This window comes from Salvelinus sp. IW2-2015, linkage group LG1 (genome assembly GCF_002910315.2).
Source record: "Salvelinus sp. IW2-2015 linkage group LG1, ASM291031v2, whole genome shotgun sequence".
In the NCBI taxonomy this organism is placed as follows: Eukaryota; Metazoa; Chordata; class Actinopteri; order Salmoniformes; family Salmonidae; genus Salvelinus; species Salvelinus sp. IW2-2015.
This window is the reverse complement of record NC_036838.1, coordinates 34,269,404-34,293,415: the sequence shown is the minus strand read 5'-3', so window position 1 is coordinate 34,293,415 and position 24,012 is coordinate 34,269,404. Positions and strand designations below refer to the sequence as shown.

The 24,012-nt window shown below is 42.0% G+C and overlaps 1 protein-coding gene across 4 annotated transcripts in view; it reads left to right on the top strand.

The window, feature by feature from the left end:
- LOC111966243 (sodium channel protein type 8 subunit alpha-like) overlaps nucleotides 1-23,627 on the top strand; it is a 112,001-nt gene extending 88,374 nt beyond the window's left edge. For all 4 annotated transcript variants that reach the window (XM_070444441.1, XM_023990735.3, XM_070444438.1 and 1 more), the window contains 6 exons: nucleotides 13,147-13,431; nucleotides 15,143-15,196; nucleotides 15,381-15,518; nucleotides 17,277-17,381; nucleotides 17,586-17,856; nucleotides 18,234-23,627. In XM_070444441.1, coding sequence (XP_070300542.1) covers nucleotides 13,147-13,431; nucleotides 15,143-15,196; nucleotides 15,381-15,518; nucleotides 17,277-17,381; nucleotides 17,586-17,856; nucleotides 18,234-19,396 — 2,016 coding nt within the window. In that variant the 3' untranslated portion in view covers nucleotides 19,397-23,627. The remainder of the gene's footprint in view (nucleotides 1-13,146; nucleotides 13,432-15,142; nucleotides 15,197-15,380; nucleotides 15,519-17,276; nucleotides 17,382-17,585; nucleotides 17,857-18,233) is intronic.
- The last annotated feature ends 385 nt before the right edge of the window (nucleotides 23,628-24,012 follow it).

The window sequence follows — 24,012 nt, the reverse complement described above, 5'->3', positions numbered from 1 at the left end:
TGATATTTTAAGTATTAATTTGCATTTTATTGCATGACATATAAGTATTTTGATACATCAGAAAAGCAGAACTTAATATTTGGTACAGAAACCTTTGTTTGCAATTACAGAGATCATTACGTTTCCTGAGTTCTTGACCAGGTTTGCACAACATTGCAAGCAGGGATTTTGGCCACTCCTCCATACAGACACTTCTCCAGATCCTTCAGGTTCGGGGCTGTGCTGGGCAATACGGACTTTCAGCTCCCCATCCCAGCCTTGTGCAGGTCTACAATTTTATCCCTGATGTCCTTACACAGCTCTCTGGTCTTGGCCATTGTGGAGAGGTTGGAGTCTGTTTGATTGAGTGTGTGGACAGCTGTCTTTTATACAGGTAACGAGTTCAAACAGGTGCAGTTAATACAGGTAATGAGTGGAGAACAGGAGGGCTTCTTAAAGAAAAACTAACAGGYCTGTGAGAGCCGSAATTSTTACTGGTTGGTAGGTGATCAAATACTTATGTCATGCAATAAAATGCAAATTAATTACTTAAAAATCATACAATGTGATTTTCTGGATTTTTGTTTTAGTTTCCGCCTCTCACAGTTGAAGTGTACCTATGATAAAAATGACAGACCTCTACATGCTTTGTAAGTAGGAAAACCTGCAAAATCGGCAGTGTATCAAATACTTGTTCTCCCCACTGTATGTGCAGATGAGGATGTGCAAGTAGAAATACTTGTGTGCAGAAGAGTAGAAAAACTCCCTCCCCAGGTAGTTGGTTGGATGGATGGGCTATTTACAGATGGGCTGTGTACAGCTACAGCGATCGGTAAGCTGCTCTGACAGCTGACGCTTAAACTTCAGTGATTTTTGCAATTCGTTCCAGTCATTAGCTGCAGAGAACTGGAAGGAAAGGCGGCCAAAGAGGTGTTGGCTTTGGGGATGACCAGTGAAATATACCTGCTGGGGTGCGTGCTACGGGTGGGTGTTGCTACGGTGATCAAAGATAAGGCGGAGCTATAGCTAGCAAAGACTTATAGATGACCTGGAGCCAGTGGGTTTGGCGACAAATATGTAGCGAGGACCAGCCAACGAGAGCATACAGGTTGCAGTGGTGGGTAGTATATGGGGCTTTGGTGACAAAACGAATGGCACTATGATAGACTGCATCCAATTTGCTGAGTAGAGTGTTGGAGGCTAATTTGTAAATGACATCGCCAAAGTCAAAGATTGGTAGGATAGTCAGTTTTACAAGGGTAAGTTTGGCAGCATGAGTGAAGGAGGCTTTGTTGCAAAATAGGAAGGTGCAACTGTCACGACTTCCGCCGAAGTTGGCGGTCGACGTTCGGCGGTCGACGTCACCGGCTTTCTAGTCGCCACAGATCCATGTTTCATTTTCGTTTGGTTTTGTCTTCATTATTACACACCTGATTTCTATTCCATTAATTATGTTCCTTATTTAACCCCCTGGCTTCCCTCTCTGTTTTGTGTGTTATTGTTTGTCATGTGGGTTCGTGTTATTTGTGCTTTGGATTTTGTGTTCTGTGTTGGAACATTATTCTCTCATTCTTCGAGTAAACTGTCGGACTATACTCATCTCTGTGTCCTGCGCCTGACTCCACCTTTCTGCATTTCACCAACACCCTCACAGCAACTGATATATTAAGAAAGCAATGATTATCTCAAATATGGATTGAAAGGAATTTCAGGTTAATTGTAATGATAAAATGTTGATTGGTAAAATGGCAATATGTTGCAAAGCTGCCTCATCACAATGTCAAAACAGAGTAGAGATGTAGAACTTGTGAAAGAAAACTGGAGAATGAAATCACTCATCCCATATGAATGGTACGTCATTTTTTAACTGAAATTGGCAAGCTATTGTACTTAATTTAGAGCATTCACTTCTACTATCGAGGGCTTTCAAGCAAGAGATCCTCCCTGTACCCTGTTCCGTCAACTACTGTTTCACGTGTCTCACTCTAACCTTCCGATGTAACACACGACCCCAGAAAACCTAACCCCATTGGCCCCATGTGGGTATTCAGCACGGGCTAGCCCACACCAAGCCAACAAAGGCTAGCCCACATGAATCCCACACCAGTCCGACATCACAGAGTTTTCAAACCCAGACTCCCAACAGGACGATATTTTGACAGACCAGACCGGGGTTTGGGATGTCAATGAGAAAAGTGAAAAATGTGACCTTAGTTGTGATTTTCTTTAAAAAAATGTAAGTATTACAGTAGCTGAATATGTAATTACTCCAACCTTGTGAAAGTGACAAAATTACACGTTTTAATTTTGATCAAAAACAACTTCATATCGAAGGAGCCTGCACATGCCCAATTCGGTGCGACACAACTGTTAGACGCAATGACTTGTTTCAGCACATGAGCTCAGCTAGCTAACGTCGCCATGACATCGTCTACAAGTATGATCAGGGATTTATATTGCAGAAGCAGTTTCTGGAGTTATTCATACTAAACCATCTTTGCTGACATGGGCTAGCCATCACCAGCCCAACACAGGCTAGCCCACACCAATCCCCCACAGCCAAACACAGGCTATCCTACACCAACCTAACACAGGCTAGCCAACACCAAGTCCACATCAACACAACACAGAACAGCCTACACCAACCTAACATAGGCTTACTCACAACAAACCCACACCAGCCCAGCATGGGCTTTCCCACACCAAGCCCACACCAGCCCGTGTGCACACCATTGCCACAAATCTTCGAATGAGCCCCCGCCTCTTTATTATGAAGTAGGGCTAGCCTGTGTTGGGTTGGTGATGGCTGACCCACACCAAGCCCAACTTGGGCCTGCCCACACTAAGTCCAGCATGGGCTAGCCCACACCAGCTTCTTCATTACATATAGCAGGAGGAATATTAGAATATTTGTGGGCGTGGTTTGCAAACAGTTATTTTTGTGCAACCATAACTGAGAGTGTTGTTCCAGTTTAAAGGGTGTGTTGTGTGATGCTGAAAATAAGTCATATTAAGAAGTCTTTAAAATAATAAGATATTTAAGAAAACATTATCTAAGTGCATGGGGAATATGAGGAACTTATCAGTTTTTCTAGTAAGATATATGTATGATGGTAACAACTTGGTTGTCAACAATGTAACATGTTAGCTAAATACCTTTAAAGTTGGAAAATTATACAATTTTTTATGTAAGTAAATAAGTTTGATTTTAATAAATAAAAAATAAATAATTGGGGCCACTTTCCTTGGGGCCAATGTGGAGCTCATCGGCTCAATTTGGGCAGCCTACATGGGACTAATATTTTAGCCGGCATTGGGCCCACATCGTGCCTATGTGGGCATGTTTGCTTGTACCAGTTTCTATTGAGTACAATTATAGAAAACTGAATGTGTAAGCCGAGCATTTGGGCAGGGATTATTTGTTGAAGCCTTGGCACGTGAGACACCTACACCAAGTGAGACTCATAGTAACATTTCTCACAGCTTAATATGCCGCAGTTTGTTATTGGTTTAGAACTTCACGTAGTATCATCAGTCAATTTCCTGTGATGGATTTTACCACTACTGGTTGTTATTCTTTGAAATGTTGGTCTTGTCTCCTCTCCAACTTGTAATTCCTACACAATCTCCCCAACCAGCTCTGTCTACTGATCTCCCTAGTTATGTCATGTCACCAGAGTTTGGTGAAATACACTACATGACCAAAGGTATGTGCACACCTGCTCATCAAACATCTCATTCAAAATCATGGGTATTAATATGGAGTTGGTCCCCCCTTTGGTGCTATAACAGCCTCCACTCTTCTGGGAAGGCTTTCCACTAAATGTTGGAACATTGTTGCGGGGACTTAATTCCATTCAGCCACAAGAGCATTAGTGTGGTCAGGCACTGATCTAGGGCGATTAGTCCTGGCTCGCAGTTGGCGTTCCAATTCATCCCAAAGGTGTTTGATGGGGTTGAGGTCAGGGCTCTGTGCAGGCCAGTCAAGTTCTTTCACACCGATCTCGACAAACCATTTCTGTATGGACTCGCTTTGTGCACAGAGGCAATGTCATGCAGGAAAGGGCCTTCCCCAAACTGTTGCCACAAGGTTGGAGCACAGAATCGTCTAAATCAAATCAAATCAAATGTATTTATATAGCCCTTCTTACATCAGCTGATATCTCAAAATGCTGTACAGTAACCCAGCCTAAAACCCCAAACAGCAAGCAATGCAGGTGTAGAATGTCATTGTATGCTGTAGCGTTAAGATTTCCCTTCACTGCAACTAAGGAACCTGAACCATGAAAAACAGCCCCAGACCATTATTCCTCCTCCACCAAACTTTACAGTTGGCACTATGCATTAGGGCAGGTAGCGTTCTCCTGGCATCCGCCAAACCCAGATTTGTCCGTCAGACTGCCACATGGTGAAGTGTGATTCATCACGCCAGAGAACGTGTTTCCACTGCTCAAGAGTCCAATGGCGGCGAGCTTTACACCACTCCAGCTGAAGCTTGGCATTGCACATGGTGGTCTTAGGCTAGTGTGCGGCTGCTCGGCCATGGAAACCCATTTCATGAAGCTCCCGACAAACAGTTCTTGTGCTGATGTTACTTCCAGAGGCAGTTTGGAACTCGGGAGGGAGTGTTGCAACCGAGGAGGAGAGACTATTTTACGTGCTACGCGCTTCAGCATTAGGCGGTCCCGTTCCGTGAGCTTGTGTGGCATACCATTTCGCTGCTGAGCCGTTGTTGCACCTAGACGTTTCCACTTCACAATAAAAGCACTTAAAGTTGTCCGGGGCAGCTCTAGTAAGGCCTAAATTTGACAAACTGACTTGTTGGAAGGGTGGCATCATATGACAGTGCCACGTTGAAACTCACTGAGCTCTTCAGTAAGGCCATTCTACTGCCAATGTTTGTCTATGGAGATTGCATGGCTGTGTGCTCGATTTTATACACCTGCCAGCAACGGGTATTGCTGAAATAGCTAAATCCAGTAATTTGAAGGGGTGTTCACATACTTTTGTATATATCTCAGAATTAACCATCTGTAAATAACAATGTGAAGCAAAGCCCTAGAAACGCAACTCTTATTCCTGTCCCTTGATGTCAACTTCTAAGTTTTATAGTCTCTATTCAAACCGTATCCCGGAAGTTCTGCTTTACAGCGTGATTTAAATTTAAAGGCAATATTCGCGCATTAGCGGAAACTGCATTATTTGTTGATTTTTGATCCCCATTAGCTTTTGCAGAAGCAGCAGCTACTCTTCCAGGGGTCCACAAAAAATACAAAACATTACAAGTAACAAAACACTGATACACTGATAGACAAGGACAGTCAGACAAATAAAAAATACAATGATATGCAATCAATACAACAACAAAAATGACAAACAATACGACTAAAAATGTATTTGTGCGTTAGTGTGTCTGTGTGTGCGTGTGTGTGCGTGTGTGTGTCCCCTCACAGTCCCTGCCGTTCCACTTGCGGTAAACGCTGCATATGTCGTACCAATCGGAAATGACCTTTTCATTTCTATCCTGCAATCTGTAAATCTTCAGCGATACAGACTGAATAGAGCCCTAAACCTCCATAATACAGGATCATTCTGCTATTATTTGACTGATAATGTCTGAAACATTTACTCCATGTAACATGCATGTCATACACATACACCAGAGAACCATGTTTCCCTTCTTGGCAACAGCAGTCGACAATAATAGAAAAACAGAACAACAACCACTGACAATAGTAGTATTTTTTTTTTTTTTTTACACTCACTTATTGATAAGGTACACTTATAACATCTTCAAGGCCTTGTTATGAAGAGGGAACCAAGTCCATCACATTATTATGATGTACATTTAGTGAGGTTTACTCCCTAGTCTACTCATCAAGGTAACTAAATAGGTGTAGTTATTGAGGTCATTTGCCATAATCACTACACATTCTGAGGGAAACCTTCAGCAAAGTCCACTCTGACTGTCTTGTCAAGGTGGGAACATGGCTCTGTAAATGAGCCTGTATGACTGTGCATGCCAGGCTCAGCTCAGCCCTCTAAGAGCTTCTGGATGTCCTGCATTAAAACATCACATGTACATCGCCGGAGCATTACACTGTGTGCTACTGCTGACACCGCCACCGCTTATCTGTGTATGACGGGGGGACGGGGGGGAAGATAAAGGCATGGTTTGGGGAGAAGTGGAATTGTCAGCTGCTTTCCATTGTACTGCTGTTGTGACAGATTGGCCAGACGTTCTATGACTGAGATATGTGGATAGGCCTACTCTCTTAGAATTGGAGGACTCGAGGAACCCTGGAGATCCTCAAAGAACCATGGAGTTCCTAAAGAAACCATTGCTAGTCAATGGTTCATATTTGCACCTTTGGTTATTTGAGGGGTTCTTGGAAGAGGAAGGAAGGAACCCAGAACCAGAGGCATGGCTGAGTAGGGGCATGGCTTTCAGATAGATATTTTTAGACCACCCGTTAGAGTGTATGTAATTCCAATTAATCTGTTCTATTGTCATCACATGTTAAGGTGGAGCACTGACAGTTTTGTAACATCAATTAGTCTTAGAGAGGTCCCTTAAGAGCCTATGCAAATCCTGAAGTTGAAGTAGTTACCACTTTATTACTTTATGTAATCACCAATGTTAAGAAAAAAATGTTGGGACTTCTTTACATTTTTCACATATCATAAATAAACTGTCAAATGTCAAAAACTTTCAGGAACTAAATATGCATAATTAACAGTTTGAAAGCAATTAGAGTTAATAAAGATCAGTTGTGAGGGTTGGGATGGGTCCTTAAAGAAATAAATATCATCCTGTTGTTCCGCAACCTGTTGGCCCTCAGAGGAGCCTCTCCCCAGGCGCCCCGGCACAACCAGCMCGTTCAAGTCACCAGGACCGTGTGTGCATGTGCACATCCCAACCTCGGGTCACTGCAGCCTGTATTGCCGCGCCGGACACATCAGGATGGACCTTGGCACTGGCTCGGCCAAGCAGAACAGACCAAACTGCGCAAGATGTTGGGGCAATGAAACCATTAACTTACAACCCTGCGCAGTAGATGATAAATGAGCTATAGACAATCCACATGTCAGAAAACACCCATTCAACAGCCAATACTCTGGTTATCAAAGTACAGTGCTGCCTGAGGGTCTGACCCCCATCTGCTTCTTTGCCTGAAATGGGATACCTAGTCAGTTGTTCAGCTGAAATGTGTCTTCCRCATTTAACCCCTCTGAATCAGAGAGGTGCAGGGGGCTGCCTTAATCAACATCCATGTCTTCGGCTCCCGGGGAACAGTGGGTTAACTGCCTTGCTCAGGGGCAGAACTATATATTTTTACCTTGTCAGCTCAGGGATTCGATCCAGCAACCTTCTGGTTACTGGCCCAATGCTCTAACCACTAAAATACCTGCCGCCACAGCATCAAACACAGACTGTGAATCCCAAACCACTCCCTACTAACTCGATCGGAGTACCCTCCGTTGTCATGTGTTGCTGACACAAGAGAGTGGCGATGGGATCAATAAACCCATCAACTTCGGGACACACTCCTGACAATTCATGTTCCATTTAAAAAAAATTAAACAAGCATGAAATTCAAATGAACAAATTCCCTCTGTTGTTTTACAAGATATAGCCTAAACTTGAGTAACAGTTAAACATTTAATTTGGGAGATATTTAATCTGTTACGCGTCAAGTCTCGAAATCAGACAAACAAATGCATGTGACATATAATTAGGCACGCCTCTCCATTCTTTTGTATTAAATTGTGCAAACTCCAAACATATTGCAGTGCATGTCAGAAAAGCACTTCRCTCTGTTGCCTGCAGCCTTGCTGGCTCAGTCGATGTGGATATCCGATGGTCTAATTAGCCCTTACACCCTCGATAATTTTCACTCCCTCAGCTTTGGGACACTTGTACAAATGGCTTGAAGCATTTGAACGCGTAAATGGAGGGCCGAGGGGAAGGTGGTGATTTGGGATTCAGACAGATTTTTTATTTTTTAAATCACACAAATGGCAACAATACATTTTCAAGGGTTAGTGTTGGGTTTGGCTCTGGCTGCCTGTCTCTGGACTTGTTCAACATCGCATCACTATCAGTCTTACAATCACAGTCAAAAGCTGAACTTTCACTGCCATTACTGCTACCACTGCACATTTCTGGGCTGTCTGGCAGGACTGCAACAGGGGAGGGGGGGGGTCTCCTACCTCCTCTTCCCCTCCTCAGGGTGTGCCCCCAGCCGGAGAGCCAATTGGCTCCAGTGGCGGGAAAGTCAAACTGGAAGGGCCAACGGTTTCCTTTGGCAGGAATTTGAAACTTCCATCTCTTCCCCTTTAATCAGCACACTAACTGCTGCACTCCCTGCCTCCATTTCCTTACCTGCACCTTCACCACTTCCTCAACAATGACCAACCCCTGCTCAGTACTCGCAATACGGGGGCTGCTTGGGGGCCATTTCTATAGAGATGAGTCACCTCCACAGAGATCGCACGTTCTGTGATACTGGTACTCCAAAAAGGAGTGGCCCAGTCCTCTGCACACCACCTGCTGGCAAATCTCATCTAGGTGCACCTGCTCGCCATACTTACTACATAACTTCGGTTGGCCCTGATTAGGGAAGAGTAAAAATTCCCTAATTCCCTAATTACAAAATACAATTACAAAATACCATTAAGATCCATGTGTCAAAATAAACTACAAAATACTTGTATTTTAAAATACAGAAATACATTTGCAAGTAGCCAGCCCGAACAGCAACAACATTCTCGGTTACAAAAATATTTTACTTGCTATGACATGTTGTTTATCTACCTTGGTTAAAAGTTAATTTGTGGAATTTCTTTCCTTCTTAATGCATTTGTGCCAATCAGTTGTGTTGTGACAAGGTAGCGGTGGTATACAGAAGATAGCCCTATTTAGTAAAAGACCAAGTCCATATTATGGCAAGAACAGMTCAAATAAACAAAGAGAAACGACAGTCCATCTTTACTTTAAGACATGAAGGTAAGTTACTCAGGAAAATGTCAAGAACTTTGAATGCTTCTTCAAGTGCARTTGAAAAAACCATCAAGYGCTATGATGAAACTGGCTCTCATGAGGACTGCCACAGGAAAGGAATACCCAGAGTTACCTCTGCTGCAGAGGATAAGTTCATTAGAGTTACCAGCCTAAATTGCAGCCCAAATAAATGCATCAATGTTCAAGTAACAGACACATCTCAACATCAACTGTTCAGAGAAGACTGCGTGAATCAAGCCTTCGTGGTTGAATTTCTGCAAAGAAACCACTACTAAAGGACACCAATAAGAAGAAGAGACTTGCTTGGACCAAGAAACACGAGCAATGGACATTAGACCGGTGGAAATCTGTCCTTTGGTCTGATGAGTCAAATTTGAGATTTTTGGTTCCAACCGCCGTGTCTTTGTGAGACGCAGAGTGGGGAAACGGATGATCTCTGTATGTGTAGTTCCCACCGTGAAGCATGGAGGAGGTGGTGTGATGGTGTGGGGGTAATTTGCTGGTGACACAGTCTGTGATTAATTTAGAATTCAAGGCACACTTAACCAGCATGGCTACCACAGCATTCTGCAGCGATAYGCCATCCCATCTGGTTTGCGCATAGTGGGACAATCATTTGTTTTTCAACAGGACAATGACCCAACATACCTCCAGGCTGTGTAAGGGCTATTTGACCAAGAAGGACAGTGATGGAGTGCTGCATCAGTTGATCYGGCCTCCACAATCACCCAACCTCAACCCAATTGAGATGGGTTGGAATGAGTTGGACCACCAGAGCAGATGCAGAAGGATTGGGTCCCTATTCAGAATCAGGCAGCGTGCATACAATCCACCACTTCTGAGTGTATTACTTGCTAACGTTTAGTCTGTGGACAATAAAGTAGACGAGTTCAGGGCGAGGATCCCCTCCAGAGAAATATCAGGGACTGTAACATACTCTGTTTTACAGAATCATGGTTTTCTCTGGATATATTGTCCCCGTCCATTCAGCCAGTGGGCTTCTCCGTCCATCGTGCCGATAGGAAGAAAGAACTCTGGGGGAAAAAAGAAAGGCGGTGGGGAATTGTTTCATGATTAACAACTCCTGGCGTGATTGTGGTAACGTACAGGAACTCAAGTCCTTTTGTTCTCCCGATCTGGAATATCTCAACATCAAATGCCGAACATGGACGTGTACAAACACACCAGCTACGACCTCCGTAAGGCAATCAAAGAGGCAAAACAACAGTACAGGTACAAAGTGGATGCCCAATTAAACGGCTCTGACATAAGAAGTGGCAGGGACTCCAGACAATCATCGATTATAAAGGGAAAACCAGCCACGTCGTGGACMCAGACGCCTCGCTTCAGGACGAGCTAAACACCTTCTTCACCCGCTTTGAGGAAAACAGAGCCGCCAACACGGTCACCAACGCTCACAAGGACTGTGTGCTCTCATTCTCTGTGGCCGACGTGAGTTAGTCATTTAAGCGTGTTAACCCTCGCAGGGCTGCCGGCTCAGACGATATCCCAATCCATGTCCTCAGAGAATGTTCAGACCAGCTGGCTGGAGTGTTTACTGACATTAAATCTCTCCATATCTCAGTCTGTTGTTCCCACTTGCTTCAAGATGTCCACCATTGTTCCTGTACCCAAGAAAGTGACGGTAACTTAGCTAAACTAAACTTCTGTCATCATGAAGTGCTTTGAGAGGCTAGTTAAGGACCATATAATCTTCACCTTACCTGACACCCTAGACCCACTACAATTCACATATCGCCCCAACAGATCCACGGACAACACAATCATCCTATCCCGCCTGGACAAGAGAGATACATATTTAAGAATGCTGTTCATTGACTACAGCTCAGCCTTCAACACCATAGTGCCCTCCAAGCTTATCACTAAGCTCATGGCCCTGGGCCTGAACCTTTCCCTGTGCAACTGGGTCCTAGACCCCAAGTGGTGAAGGTAGGCAACAACACCTCTTCCGCACTGATCCTCAACACAGGGGCCCCACAGGGGTCTATGCTCAGCCCCCTCCTGTACTCCCTGTTCACTCATGACTGCATGGCCCCGCACATCTCCAACACAATCATCAAGTTTGCTGATGACACAACAGTGGTAGGCCTGATTACCAACAACTATGAGACAGCCTACAGGGGGGAGGTGAGAGCCCGGGCAGAGGCGTGCCAGGAAAATAACCTCTCCCTCAACATCAACAAAACAAAGGAGCTGATCATGGACTACAGGAGACAGCAGAGAGAGCACGCCCCCATCCACAGGGCCGCAGTGGAGAGGATCAAAAGCTTCAAGTTCCTCTGAAATGGTCCCTTCACACAGACAGCGTGGTGAAGGCGCAACAGCACCTCTTCAACCTCAGGAGGCTGCAGAAGTTTGACTTGGCCCCAAAGACCCTCACAAACTTCTACAGACGCACCATTGAGAGTATCCTGTCAGGCTGTATCACAGCATTGGTACGGCAATTGCACCTTCCACAATCGCATGGCTCTCCAGAGGGTGGTGCGGTCAGCCCAATGCATGACCGGGGGCACCTTACCTGCCCCACAGGACATATACAGCACCCAGTTTCACAGAAAGGGCAAGAAGATCAAGTTGGACCTCGGACACCCGAGCCACAGCCTGTCCACCCCGCTACTATCTAGAAGGYGAAGACAGTACAKGTCCATCAAAGCTGGGACTGAGAGATTGAGAAACAGCTTCTATCTCTAAGCTATCAGACAGTTAAACAGTTACCACTAGCCGGCCTCCGCCCAGTAGCCTGCTCTGAACCTTAGTCACTGTTCTAGCCGGCTACCMCYCGGTACTCTACCCTGCACCTTAGAGACTGCTGCCCGATGTACATAGAGTCATTGAACACTATGTACAATGACATCACTTTAATTATGTTTACATAAGGTTTCACCCACTTTCTATTTATATACTTTATAAAACACAAGCATTTCGCTGCACCTGCGTTAACATCTGCATATCTGTGTATGCGACCAATAAACGTTGATTTGAAACCAACACCACCCACAGCTAAGCAAGCTAGCAGGCTAACAAACAACCACAGCTGCCACCAATTATCTACTTAAACAAGAGCTAAAGGGGACAAAAGGAAGAGAAAGGAAAGAAAATGTGTAGGCTAACTGCCAGCTGCTAGCAGGCCAAAACTGAAGGTTAACCAGCTAGCTAGCTAGCTAGCTAGCTAACAGACTAAACAAGCTCAGAGCTAACAAACAATTGCTATACTAGACTACCCAATAAGTAGAAGTAATCTAGAAACAAAAACTGAGAAAACCAGGAAGTAAGGAGAAAGGAGCCTGACAGCCACTCCACCTGGTTGCAAAAAACAAGAAGAAAACAAAGGTAAATCTGAACCAAAAAAAACRATTTTAAATCAAAAGGCACCCTCCAACCTCTTGGGCATAGTCAAAATCAAATGAATATTATTAATATTATATTAGAATATGTAATATACATAGATTTTCAATGAAAGATGAAGTACAAACTTAACACGATCAACAAGTATAACATTTACTCTAATGGGTGACCACAAATAACTACCTGAAAGCCACGCCTCCAATAAGCCACGTCTCCAATCTTATAATAGTCTGCCACCTCTTCAATATTTTTTTTAAAAGGTTCAAAATTGAACCCTTCTGATCAAAAAAAGGTTCCGGTTTGAACCTTTACACAGGGATTTCTCAAAGACMCTTTTCTGAGGGGTTCCTCGAGGAACCTTTTTGACCTGGAAATAAGCCACGTCTCGGCGTGGTAGTTTTTAAAAACCCAAAATGTCCTTCCAGGCATCTTTACTTCAAAGAGTCTATATTATCTGCATACACATTAAAGGCTTCAAATAGGTACACCTGATTTATGCAAAAATGGGGCCTCAATCCCATTATTCACTGTGCTTTGCCCAAGTAAACATCATTGGTGACATCAGTTGCATACGATATTGTAGAGTAATAGCAACACATAAGGAAATAGTCAAGATAAAAAGATATAAGGCGATAGTCAAGATAAACCAAACTGATGTGCAACTCAAATAAGGTATATGACCATTATCTCTGAGAGGGAGTGGGTTTATGTTTGTATGTCTGTATATGTGTGAGTTGTATCTCATGCTGCTCCTGTTTCCCTGGTCCCGTGTGTAGGTGGTGGTGAATGCCTTGGTGGGAGCCATCCCCTCCATTATGAATGTGCTGCTGGTGTGCCTCATCTTCTGGCTCATCTTCAGTATCATGGGGGTCAACCTGTTTGCAGGGAAGTATTACTACTGCTTCAACGAGACCTCAGAGGAGTACTTTAAACCGGACGTTGTCAACAACAAGACAGAGTGCTTTGCACTAATCAACGCAAATTACAGTGAGGTCAGATGGAAGAATGTCAAGATTAACTTTGACAATGTGGCTGCAGGATACCTGGCACTTCTACAAGTGGTAAGTACAAGGTCTTTCCTATTGTCGTGTATCTGACTTCTTTAATGTGATGACAAGCTATTTTATGAAATCGATTACCATCATTTGATTGATTACGTGATTGAGTTAAACCATGCAACAATTAACTCGTTAATAACCTGGGGCACCACGGAAGAGTTAGTTTATATAGAGTGGCTATCTCCCAAATCTTTTATATCAATAGCAGTCAATCAGTCATTAATTATTCTTTACCTTCTATCAGTCTCATCTGAACGTCATAAAAGTCTTGGTTATCTTTACCGACCCAGCCTTTACTATGAATCATCCATACACAAATTGTTTCAATTATTTATTTACTATCTAATTAAACAATTACAGAATATACAATACATAATAACWTTATACAGTAAATAYCATCCCTAGTGGACTAAACAAAAACAGTTTGGTTATAACATGATAGATTCAGAGAGGAAAAGGGGGAGAGGAAGACAAAGGAACATGGGTCTCTATCTGACATGGGAAGCTATTCTCGCATAAATATGAATACATATGCACTTTAACAATTGCTCGTTTGGATAAAGGAAAGTAATCAGTATTTACGTTTGAGCTAGTGATGTGAGGCTCTGGTTTGCCCAGTCGAGGTCGCCATTGTCCTTTGTAGATTCTGCCGGGTTGTCGTGGAGTGAGATGTTCATCTGCGTCGGTCAATGTTCTTACTAGATTTGCTACCTTTCCAGCTGCAGTCTGTTAGGCTGTAATCTAGGACTCACATCTTCTTGAGTGATCAATATTTCAGAGCTCATATCATTTCACGTGTGGAGCAAGCTCTCACGTTTTCTGGCCTGTAGAGTTTAAATTAGACTTAGCCCTTTTTAGTATTTGGAACTGAGGTGACTTTGGGTCACAGGGCTTTTATAGAAATGTAGAAAAGGGGTTGGTTCATCATTTCCAACCAATGTCTATTCACTTGGGCGTAGCCACTGGCTGGATACGAGTTACCGTTAAAACACACCATTTTCATTTTAGAAGACTTAATCATTTAATCACATTGTTATCTTTTCAAAAGTTTTCTTATACTTTGTTAAACATTTTATCCAACATTCAGATGCAAGCCTCATAACTGAGGAACCTGTATAAACAGAGTTAGGGTAATGTGGCTGTATTGTCTTTCATGAGGTCACAAACATGAAACAAAACGGACCGGGTCGTAGCTGGCTTCTCCACCGACCGTTTACACATTCTCCAAAATAGGAATTGTTCAATTCTCAAATTCTGGGATGTAGTAGAATTGGGCGGTAGAGTCCCTTTGTCTTACTGTGAAACTCTCTCTCCATACTGCATGGTCAAGGAGAGAAGTGTCTCTGCACGGAATTTATGACTGGGTGTTAAAGTCATAACGCTGGAGAGGGGGGGTCACATCTCTGCTAGAGGGCTAGCGTCATGACACTATTGATGTTCTGACTTTTCACTCCTTTGGCTCCTCCCACTTTGGAGAAGGTCAAAGTTGAACGGTACTTAGACTGCAGAAGTCAATAATCATATTTTTTCAGTCATTGGCTTCCTACTGTACCTCTATGTCCATCATCTTGTAATTTTCCTCCTTCCTTTTCAACACCTCATCCTAATTTCCCCTAATTTCCCCCCTAATTTCCCCTAAACTTAACCTTAATTCTTCTTCCTCACTTTTCTTTCCCCCTTTTTCTCACAACTCTATATATCCCCTTTCTCACAGGCCACGTTTAAAGGCTGGATGGACATAATGTATGCCGCCATTGATTCTCGGAAGGTAAGCCTGACACTTGAGGTTTGTCTCCCTTTTGTTTGGTGGTTGGTATTGTGTGAACAGATGTAACATGTTCCAGAAGAACCTACCAATACTAACTTGTTTGGAAAGGGACTTTTGAACCCACAAAGGGGAATGTAATGAGGGAGAGTTTGGAGCTTGAATGTGTTTTTCCTGTTCTCTGTAGGTGGAGGATCAGCCGATCTATGAAGACAACATCTACATGTATATCTACTTTGTTGCCTTCATCATCTTTGGCTCTTTCTTTACCCTCAATCTCTTCATTGGTGTCATCATTGACAACTTTAACCAGCAAAAGAAAAAGATAAGACCTATTTTTCTTATTCAAGTTTCAAGTTTTAATGTCACATGCACAAGTACAGTGAAATGCCTTTCTTGCAAACTCAAAACTCAAAACCCAACAATGAAATAATCAATAACAATGTATTACTAGAAAAAAACACATGAAATAAGAACAAGAAATATGAAGGCCTCCCGAGTGGCGCAGTGGTCTAAGGCTGTGCCACTAGAGATCCTGGTTCGATCCAGGCTCTGTCGCAGCCGGCCGGGACCGGGAGACCCATGGGACGGCACACAATTGGCCCAGCGTAGTCCGGGTTAGGGGATGGTTTGGCCGGCAGGGATGCCCTTGTTCCATCGCGATCTAGCGACTCCTGTGGCGGGCGACATGGTCGCCAGGTGTACAGTGTTTCTTCCGACACATCGGTGTGTCTGGCTTCTGGGTTAAGCAGGCAGTGTGACTTGGTTGGGTTGTGTGTCGGAGGACGCACAGCTGTTGCCTCTCCCTAGTCCGTATGGGAGTTGSAGCGATGAGACAAGACTGTAACTACCAATTGAATACCATGAAATTGGGGAGAAAAAATGGTATAAAGAAATATGAAATACGTAAGTAAGCATACTRTATACAGGAAATMTTTTTCAAAAGTCAGTTCCAATACCATATTTATAATGTGCAGGAATGCTGGAGTGATGGCGGTAGATTATGTAAGGGGACTAGGCAATAGGATATAAGATAAACAAAGTAGCAGCAGTGCTTTTTCACAAGCATTTCGCTACACTCGCATTAACATCTGCTAACCATGTGTATGTGACCAATAAAATGTGATTTGATTGCATACTATGTGAGTGGGTGTGCATAAATGTATGTGCATATTATGTGTGAGCAAGAAAATTCCTTGGACCTGTTAATAAGATAAAACTATACTGAACAAAAATATAAATGCAACATGCARCAATTTCAAAGAGAGGAAATCAGTCATTTGAAATAAACTCATTAGGCCCAAATCTATGCATTTCACAGATATGCATCTGTTGGTCACAKATACCTTTAAAAAAATGGGCCTCCCAATGGGCGCAGGATTTCGTAACGCTATCTCTGTGCATTCAAACTGCCATCGATAAAATGCAATTGGGTTCGTTGTCCATAGCTTATGCCTGCCCATACCATATCCCCACCTCTGTCATTGGGCACTCTGTTCACAATGTTGATATCAGCAAAATGCTATCACACATGACACCATACACGTGGCCTGGGTTGTGAGGCCGGTTGGACGTACTGCTAAATTCTCTAAAATGAAATTGGAAGCGGCTTATGGTAGAGAAATTAACATTCAATTATCTGGAAACAGCTCTGGTGGACATTCCTGCAGTCACCATGCCAATTGTGCACTCCCTCAAAACTTGAAACATCTGTGGCGTTGTGTGACAAATCTGCACATTTTAGAGTGGCCTTTTATTGTCCTCAGCACAAATGCATCAGCGTAATGATCATGCTGTTTAATCAGCTTCTTGATATGCCACACCTGTCATGTGAATGGATTATCTTGGCAAAGGAGAAATGCTCACTAACGGGGATGTAAACAAATTTGTATGCAACATTTGAGAGAAATAAGCTTTTTGTGCGTATGGAACATTTCTGGGATATTATATTTCAGCTCATGAAACATGGGACCAACACTTTACATGTTGCATTTATATTTTTGTTCAGTGTAGGTTAAGAACAAGTTCCCACATTATTTGGCTCAACAAGGTTGTAACCAGATGTTTTCTTGTGTCCCTTTACTTTGGAGGTCAGGATATATTCATGACAGARGAGCAGAAGAAATACCACACTGCCATGAAAAAACTTGGCTCAAAAAAACCACAAAAACCTATACCAAGACCATTGGTGAGTCTCTTCCTTTTACCCAAGGGCTACTTTGGGGGAGGCGTAAATTAGGCGTTTTCTCATTATGGTAACATTCAAAAGACATGTTGAAAACGAAACTTTACTAACAAACAGACCTTCCAGAATGTCCCCTTACCAAATGTGCCTCGCTTTAATTTGTTAAACCTACTAACGTTCCTTTATCCATCCTTTATTTTCTCTCAGAATAACTTTCAGGGCCTGGTATTTGACTTCGTGACGCAGCAGGTGTTTGATATATCTATTATGATGTTGATCTGCCTCAACATGGTGACCATGATGGTGGAGACGGACGATCAGTCAGAAGAAACTGACAATATCCTCTACTGGGTCAACTTTGTCTTCATTGTTATTTTTACTACTGAGTTTGTGTTAAAGCTCTTTGCCCTTCGCCACTACTACTTCACCATTGGGTGGAACATCTTTGACGTGGTYGTGGTCATTCTCTCAATTGTTGGTCAGTAGTGATTTCATCCCTTTCCTCCTACATGCAGTTGCCTATTCTTATATGCCTGGTATTTATGTGCTAGAACCTGAATTGCTGTTTTAATTCAAAGTACTAGAAATGGGTTGCTTTATTTTCTATCAAAAATCATGTGTCTAGAAGTATCACATTACTATGAAATTTGAGGCCTGGGAAAGTGAGATTATGTGTTAACATCTCCCCCTAGTGGCCTACCAGTCACAGGACAGTTTGTATTATTATTATTAGAAAAATATATGTATGACAGAATGTTATGGTTTTAAGGAAACATACTAAAAAGATTGCAGAACATATCAACAATCATACATTTCTCCATATCCTCTTCTTTCTCTGTGTGCTTCTCTATCCAGGCATGTTCCTCGCAGAYATCATTGAGAAGTACTTTGTCTCTCCAACCCTCTTCAGGGTGATCCGACTGGCYCGAATCGGCAGAATCCTGCGTCTGATCAAAGGGGCCAAGGGCATTCGGACTTTACTGTTTGCTCTGATGATGTCACTTCCTGCCCTGTTCAACATCGGGTTGTTACTCTTCCTGGTTATGTTCATCTTCTCTATYTTTGGCATGTCTAACTTTGGCTATGTCAAGCATGGGGCAGGAATCGACGACATGTACAACTTTGAGACATTTGGCAACAGCATGATCTGCCTGTTTATGATCACYACRTCTGCCGGCTGGGACGGTTTGTTGTTACCCATYCTCAACTACCCCCCAGACTGTGACCCACAACTGGAGAACCCAGGTGCACCRAATACRGGCGACTGCGGCAAYCCCTCGGTWGGGATTTTCTTYTTYGTCATGTAYATTATCGTCTCCTTCCTAATYGTGGTCAACATGTACATTGCCATYATCCTTGAGAACTTCGGCGTTGCGACTGAAGAGAGTGCCGACCCGCTCAGCGAAGACGACTTCACGACCTTCTACGAAATATGGGAGAAGTTCGACCCAGACGCCTCGCAGTTCATCACCTATGGCAAGCTTGGTGACTTTGCAGACTACCTCGAGCACCCGCTCCGTGTTCCAAAGCCCAACACCATAGAGCTGATCTCCATGGACTTGCCCATGGTGAGCGGGGACCGGATCCACTGCCTCGACATTCTGTTTGCATTCACCAAACGGGTACTAGGCGATACTGGAGAGCTGGACATGCTAAGGGATCAAATGGAACAACGCTTTATTGCGGCGAACCCGTCCAAAGTGTCTTATGAGCCTATTACTACTACTCTGAGGCGCAAGCAGGAGGACGTGTCGGCCAAAATCATACAGCAGGCCTACCGAAACTACCTGGCTAGGCGCGGCTTCAAACGCAAGCGCAGACCTGCCAGTAACAATAATGTGAAGAATGGGGGGACGAATCCAGAAAAGGAAAAGAAGGAGGGTACGCCCTCCACTGCCTCTCTCCCCTCCTATGACAGTGTAACCAAACCTGACAAGGAAAAACAGGATGAGAATGAAGGAAAGGGAGGGAAGAAGGAGGCCAGAAACCAAAAAGCCGTCAGGGAATCTAAGTGTTAGAATATCGTAATAATAATAACAGTAATAATTATTATAATAATATAACTTCAAGCAAAGTGTGAGGAAACCATCTAATCCACAAATGTACAGATTATTTCATTTGCAAGTAAGAAAAATAATAATATTAATAATTTTGTTTACAGACTTCATACTATTGATGCAGAGGGAAGCAGCTCAGTCTCTTACAGCTTGAAGACACTTGAACTTGATTTAAACTAAAAAGTATACTGTCTGACATTGTTGCATCTAGACTACTGATCTTAACAAAAGGGAATGAAAAACAGACAAAATATGGAAGAAATGTCTTTGTTTGCAAAAGGGCAGATAGTGGACTACACATAAGGAACAGAACTCTTCACTAAGAGGAATGAATGAGAAACGCTGATAAGGGATTTAATGTGTGGGATTCCCGCCAGCAATGGATTCCCATGGAAATACAGTGCTATGCAGGAAAAACATGGAAATACTGCTTGACTTGAAGAATCATCTTCCAAAAGCAGCCAGAAGGGCCTCTGTATCATTTAATTTAGACATTCATGGAGGACATTTATGGACATTATCACTCTGTATGAACAAACAGAAGAACGGCTGAGAAGAGAAAAACAAAGACCCAGAGTAGCCTAATGTAAGTTTTTTTTATTTGGTTTGTTAATGCTGAATATACTTGTATCTCCACATAATTTGAGTGGCAAAAAAAGCAAAAAGGTACAAAACAAAAACAACAAACATTTTCACTTAACTCTTCTTCTCATTCTATCTTTGTTATATCCACATCAAAAGGCTTTTTCTACACGGGCTTTCACATCGATTGGTTAAGCGGCTGTTTATTAAGGAGTCATCTTGGGCCAAGGGCTTACATTTATTCAGTCCGATTTCCAAACAAATACATAAATAATTGTGCTTGTTCAGTGCATAGTAAATACTTGCATGATGGCATGTTTTGATCAGAAATCTTGCATGAATAATCATAGTCCACAAGACACTAATACTCAGACCACAACAGTGGCTCGATTATAGGTTTGAGGTTGTCCACTGTCAAAAATTCAAAGTTAGAAGTAAATCATTAGTATTATGATGAGAAACTTTGTGTCGAATGAATACCAACATTGTGGATTTTATGCAAACTAATTGTATTGCTGCTATGGGATGCAGAAGAGATGGGATTGGATGTCTGTGTGTATCATTGAGTGTATTTGGTGGATTGTTTTAAGAGAAAAAAAATATTATGTAAATCTTAAAAAGCTTATATTTATAATTTGTATGCAGAAATATCACTTACCTAATTGACCATGCCATCTGCCTTTGTTTTTGTGTTGGATGAGGGCATTGTGGGAGTGTCTACGTTGGTAGGGAATTGACAGGTGTAGCAAGCTAGTTTTGATTTCAGATTTTTCTCTAAGGCCAATTTAGACTGTTCTACAAGGTTTGAGTGAGGAAAGAATGTTGTATTTTTGTTTCCAATAACTGCTGTGTTTTATTTCTTTACCATGTGCTGATTCATTTGTACATGTTGTGATGGTTTACTAGTCTATATAATTTTAACATGTATTTTCAGCCATAACTATGAGGGAGTTAATATTGGGCTAGGAAATTAGAGAGAAATAGAAATTGGTGTATAGGGTTAATTATACGAGGAGAAGCCAAAGAGACCTGCCTTGTTACTCATTGTCACCCTTTGTCCTTGGAATGGGAGTGGGTGAACAGTGCCCCCCTGCTACCTATTCTGTTCTTCGCTGTCATTGTTAGACGGAGAGACCCTAGAAATATACGCAATGCTTGAAGAGTTCACCCCTTWATCTCAGGAGATATTACAGATGTATTATAATGAGCTCTGCAACTAATTGAAAGTGAATGTGATGATGAGAGTATTTATGAAAACGCATTTTCCTGTGATTTTGTGTGATATTATGCCACGCTGTTGGACAATGGTCTCAGCTGGCAATAGCTCGGGCAGCCAGTCTGTCAGAGGCCATTCGAGCTTCCTTAAAAAACATTTAGAAATATAGGGCAAGAAGCATCTCTTTGAAACGGCAACATTTTGCTCGCTTATAAGGGCAGCGTTTGTATAGGTAGCGGATTATATTTGTGGTTGTGTAGCTTTGGACTTAGGTCAGGTCTGAATAAAATATAACAATAATACTGCTCACCCCAATAGCAATCAGAGGTACTTAGGACACACTGTGAGGAGATGTCATGAGAGGTAATATGGATTTGTTTGTTTGAGCAGCACACTAAATTCTGTCAGAGGCAAACAGAATGTGAGCAATGTAGAGTAGGCCCCACAATACAATATTTGTGAAAAATGTGCTCCAAAACCCCTCATCAGCCATTCACTCCACTTGCGTAGAAAGCATACCGCGTAACAAATACCAAATAATGAACAGAGCAGACCCCAAGAAGAGTCACTGCTGCCTTGGCAACAGCTAAAGGGGATCCTAATAAAATACTAAAGGTACTACACCCAAGCTTTTTCACTTTCTGGTGTGCAGTGATGTCACTTCCTATTAATGAATAAATCCCCTTCTCAAGTTCTATAGTCCAGTTGCTGCATGAGAGCTCCAAAATCATTGTGGGTGTTAACTTGAACCAAATAAAACAATGAATGACAAGCATAAAAGCTACTGCCTTCCATTTTTCTCCATGCCCATCAAGGATATACATGTATAGATGTGTAAACAGAACAAATAAAAAATATTACATACATCCATTTGAAAAAAATCTATACAAAAATTAATCTACAGTTGTAAATGGCACAAATTGCTGAAAAATAACGAATGAACTTTTTAATAGACTATAAATAATGTAATATATCATTTTATTTTATGCGTGCATGCATGCGYCGTTTTTTGTAAATAAAGAAATACTTACAAAATGACTGCTATTAATCGAATAAGAAATATGATACCCATAAATAGAATGGCTTCCAGCTGACACACTTTGTCACACTTGTTAGACTGACACATTTGTTAGATGGAGTAGATTTTTGGAGTCACTTTTCACATTAAAGAAGGAACTAAACAAATCGATATTAAATAGCAAAAACTTTATGAAAATCTATATATAAATTAATACATATATAGAGCTATACTACATACATAGTTCTAATATTAGAACTATGTGCTCAATTCTCTCTTCCACTCCTTGTATTAAGGACAATGCAGTACCACAGACAGTAATAGCTCACATTTAATTTTTGTGTGCAATATGTTCAGTGAATGACCAAAACTCTGGACTGCCCAAGATCTCAATGTACTGGGGACCAGCATACAATGCATGGTATTGTACTGGCTGCTTGCTGAGGATTGTGTAGCCTGCGTTGGTGAGAGGATTGCACTACCAGCACACCCTTTTGTACATGTGTGAAGATGTCTTGCCCACAACTTCATCTATCTCTTCCCACTGAATATAAACACACATACACATACGTACTGTACTGTACACACACACTGTCTATCCTGAGACAAGCTGGTGCTGGCCGGTCAGTATGCCCCAGTATCCTGAGCCTCAGGTCGCCTAGTGTGACAGCTTTTTGCTCGTTTTAGCACTGACCTTCCTCCATGTTCACCCTAAACACACACCAGTGCAGTTTGGATTTCACATTTCATTTGGTTGTTATTTTCTTAACGATGTATCTGATCATTTCAAGTTTTATTGTCTTTGTTGTCTGTGTTTGTTTCTTGGTGCAATATCTCTTAATGGCATGTGCCTTTTAGCTGCCTATTTAGACTTTAATGATTTATTTTAAAGAGGATATCTCCAAACCCATGGGTTTAGCAAATCAAAATGAAGCACGACGAAAACCATGGATTGACAAAAATATTCAAAAATAACCAATAAACTCGGAAACAACATCACCTAGACTAGATCAACTGAATTAACATCATATAGAGTCATCTAGTACAAATGCTCTCTCTGTATTCTGTTCAATGATCATTTAGCTGGTAAGAGAGCTTGCCTTCTGTTTTAGACTTGGGTTCAATTCTGATGTGGATTTATGAATTGATTTATGTAGCATTTATTTTTTTAGCATGACAGATCTTTTATTTWGCATTTTTTGCAGATTTCTTTTTTTTTTTAAGCTTTTTGACTGTCGTTATCTCTTGCCACTAATACAGTCAGAGAAAGGACCGTGTGTTGCACAATCACTTGGGACTTTAAGTGAGAATCAGTGAAAGATTGTCTTCATTTGAGCACGAATCTATTCCCAAACAATAAAGCAGCCTTCCAGTTATGCTTCATAGTGGTGTCTTTTTTTCTAGAATGTAATGAAATATAATTTATTTTACATAGGGGGGAAACTTTTCATCAAAGACTTTAAAGGTCCAATGCAGCCGTTTTTATCTCAATATCAAATCATCTCTGGGGRAAAATGTAAGTACCTTGTTGTGGTTGTTTTCACTTAAAATTGAAAAAATAAAATCACAGTATTATTCCAAACTCATAGTGTGGAAATATATATAAAACACAAGAAAATCATGATTTTGACTGCACTAGGCCTTCAAAATAATATCACTGTATTGAACGTTGAGCTGCAAAGTAAGAGCTGGGTATGAAGTAAAGAAGACCACTAGCACAATACACCGTATAGAAATGATAAAATAGCATTTAGGCAACAC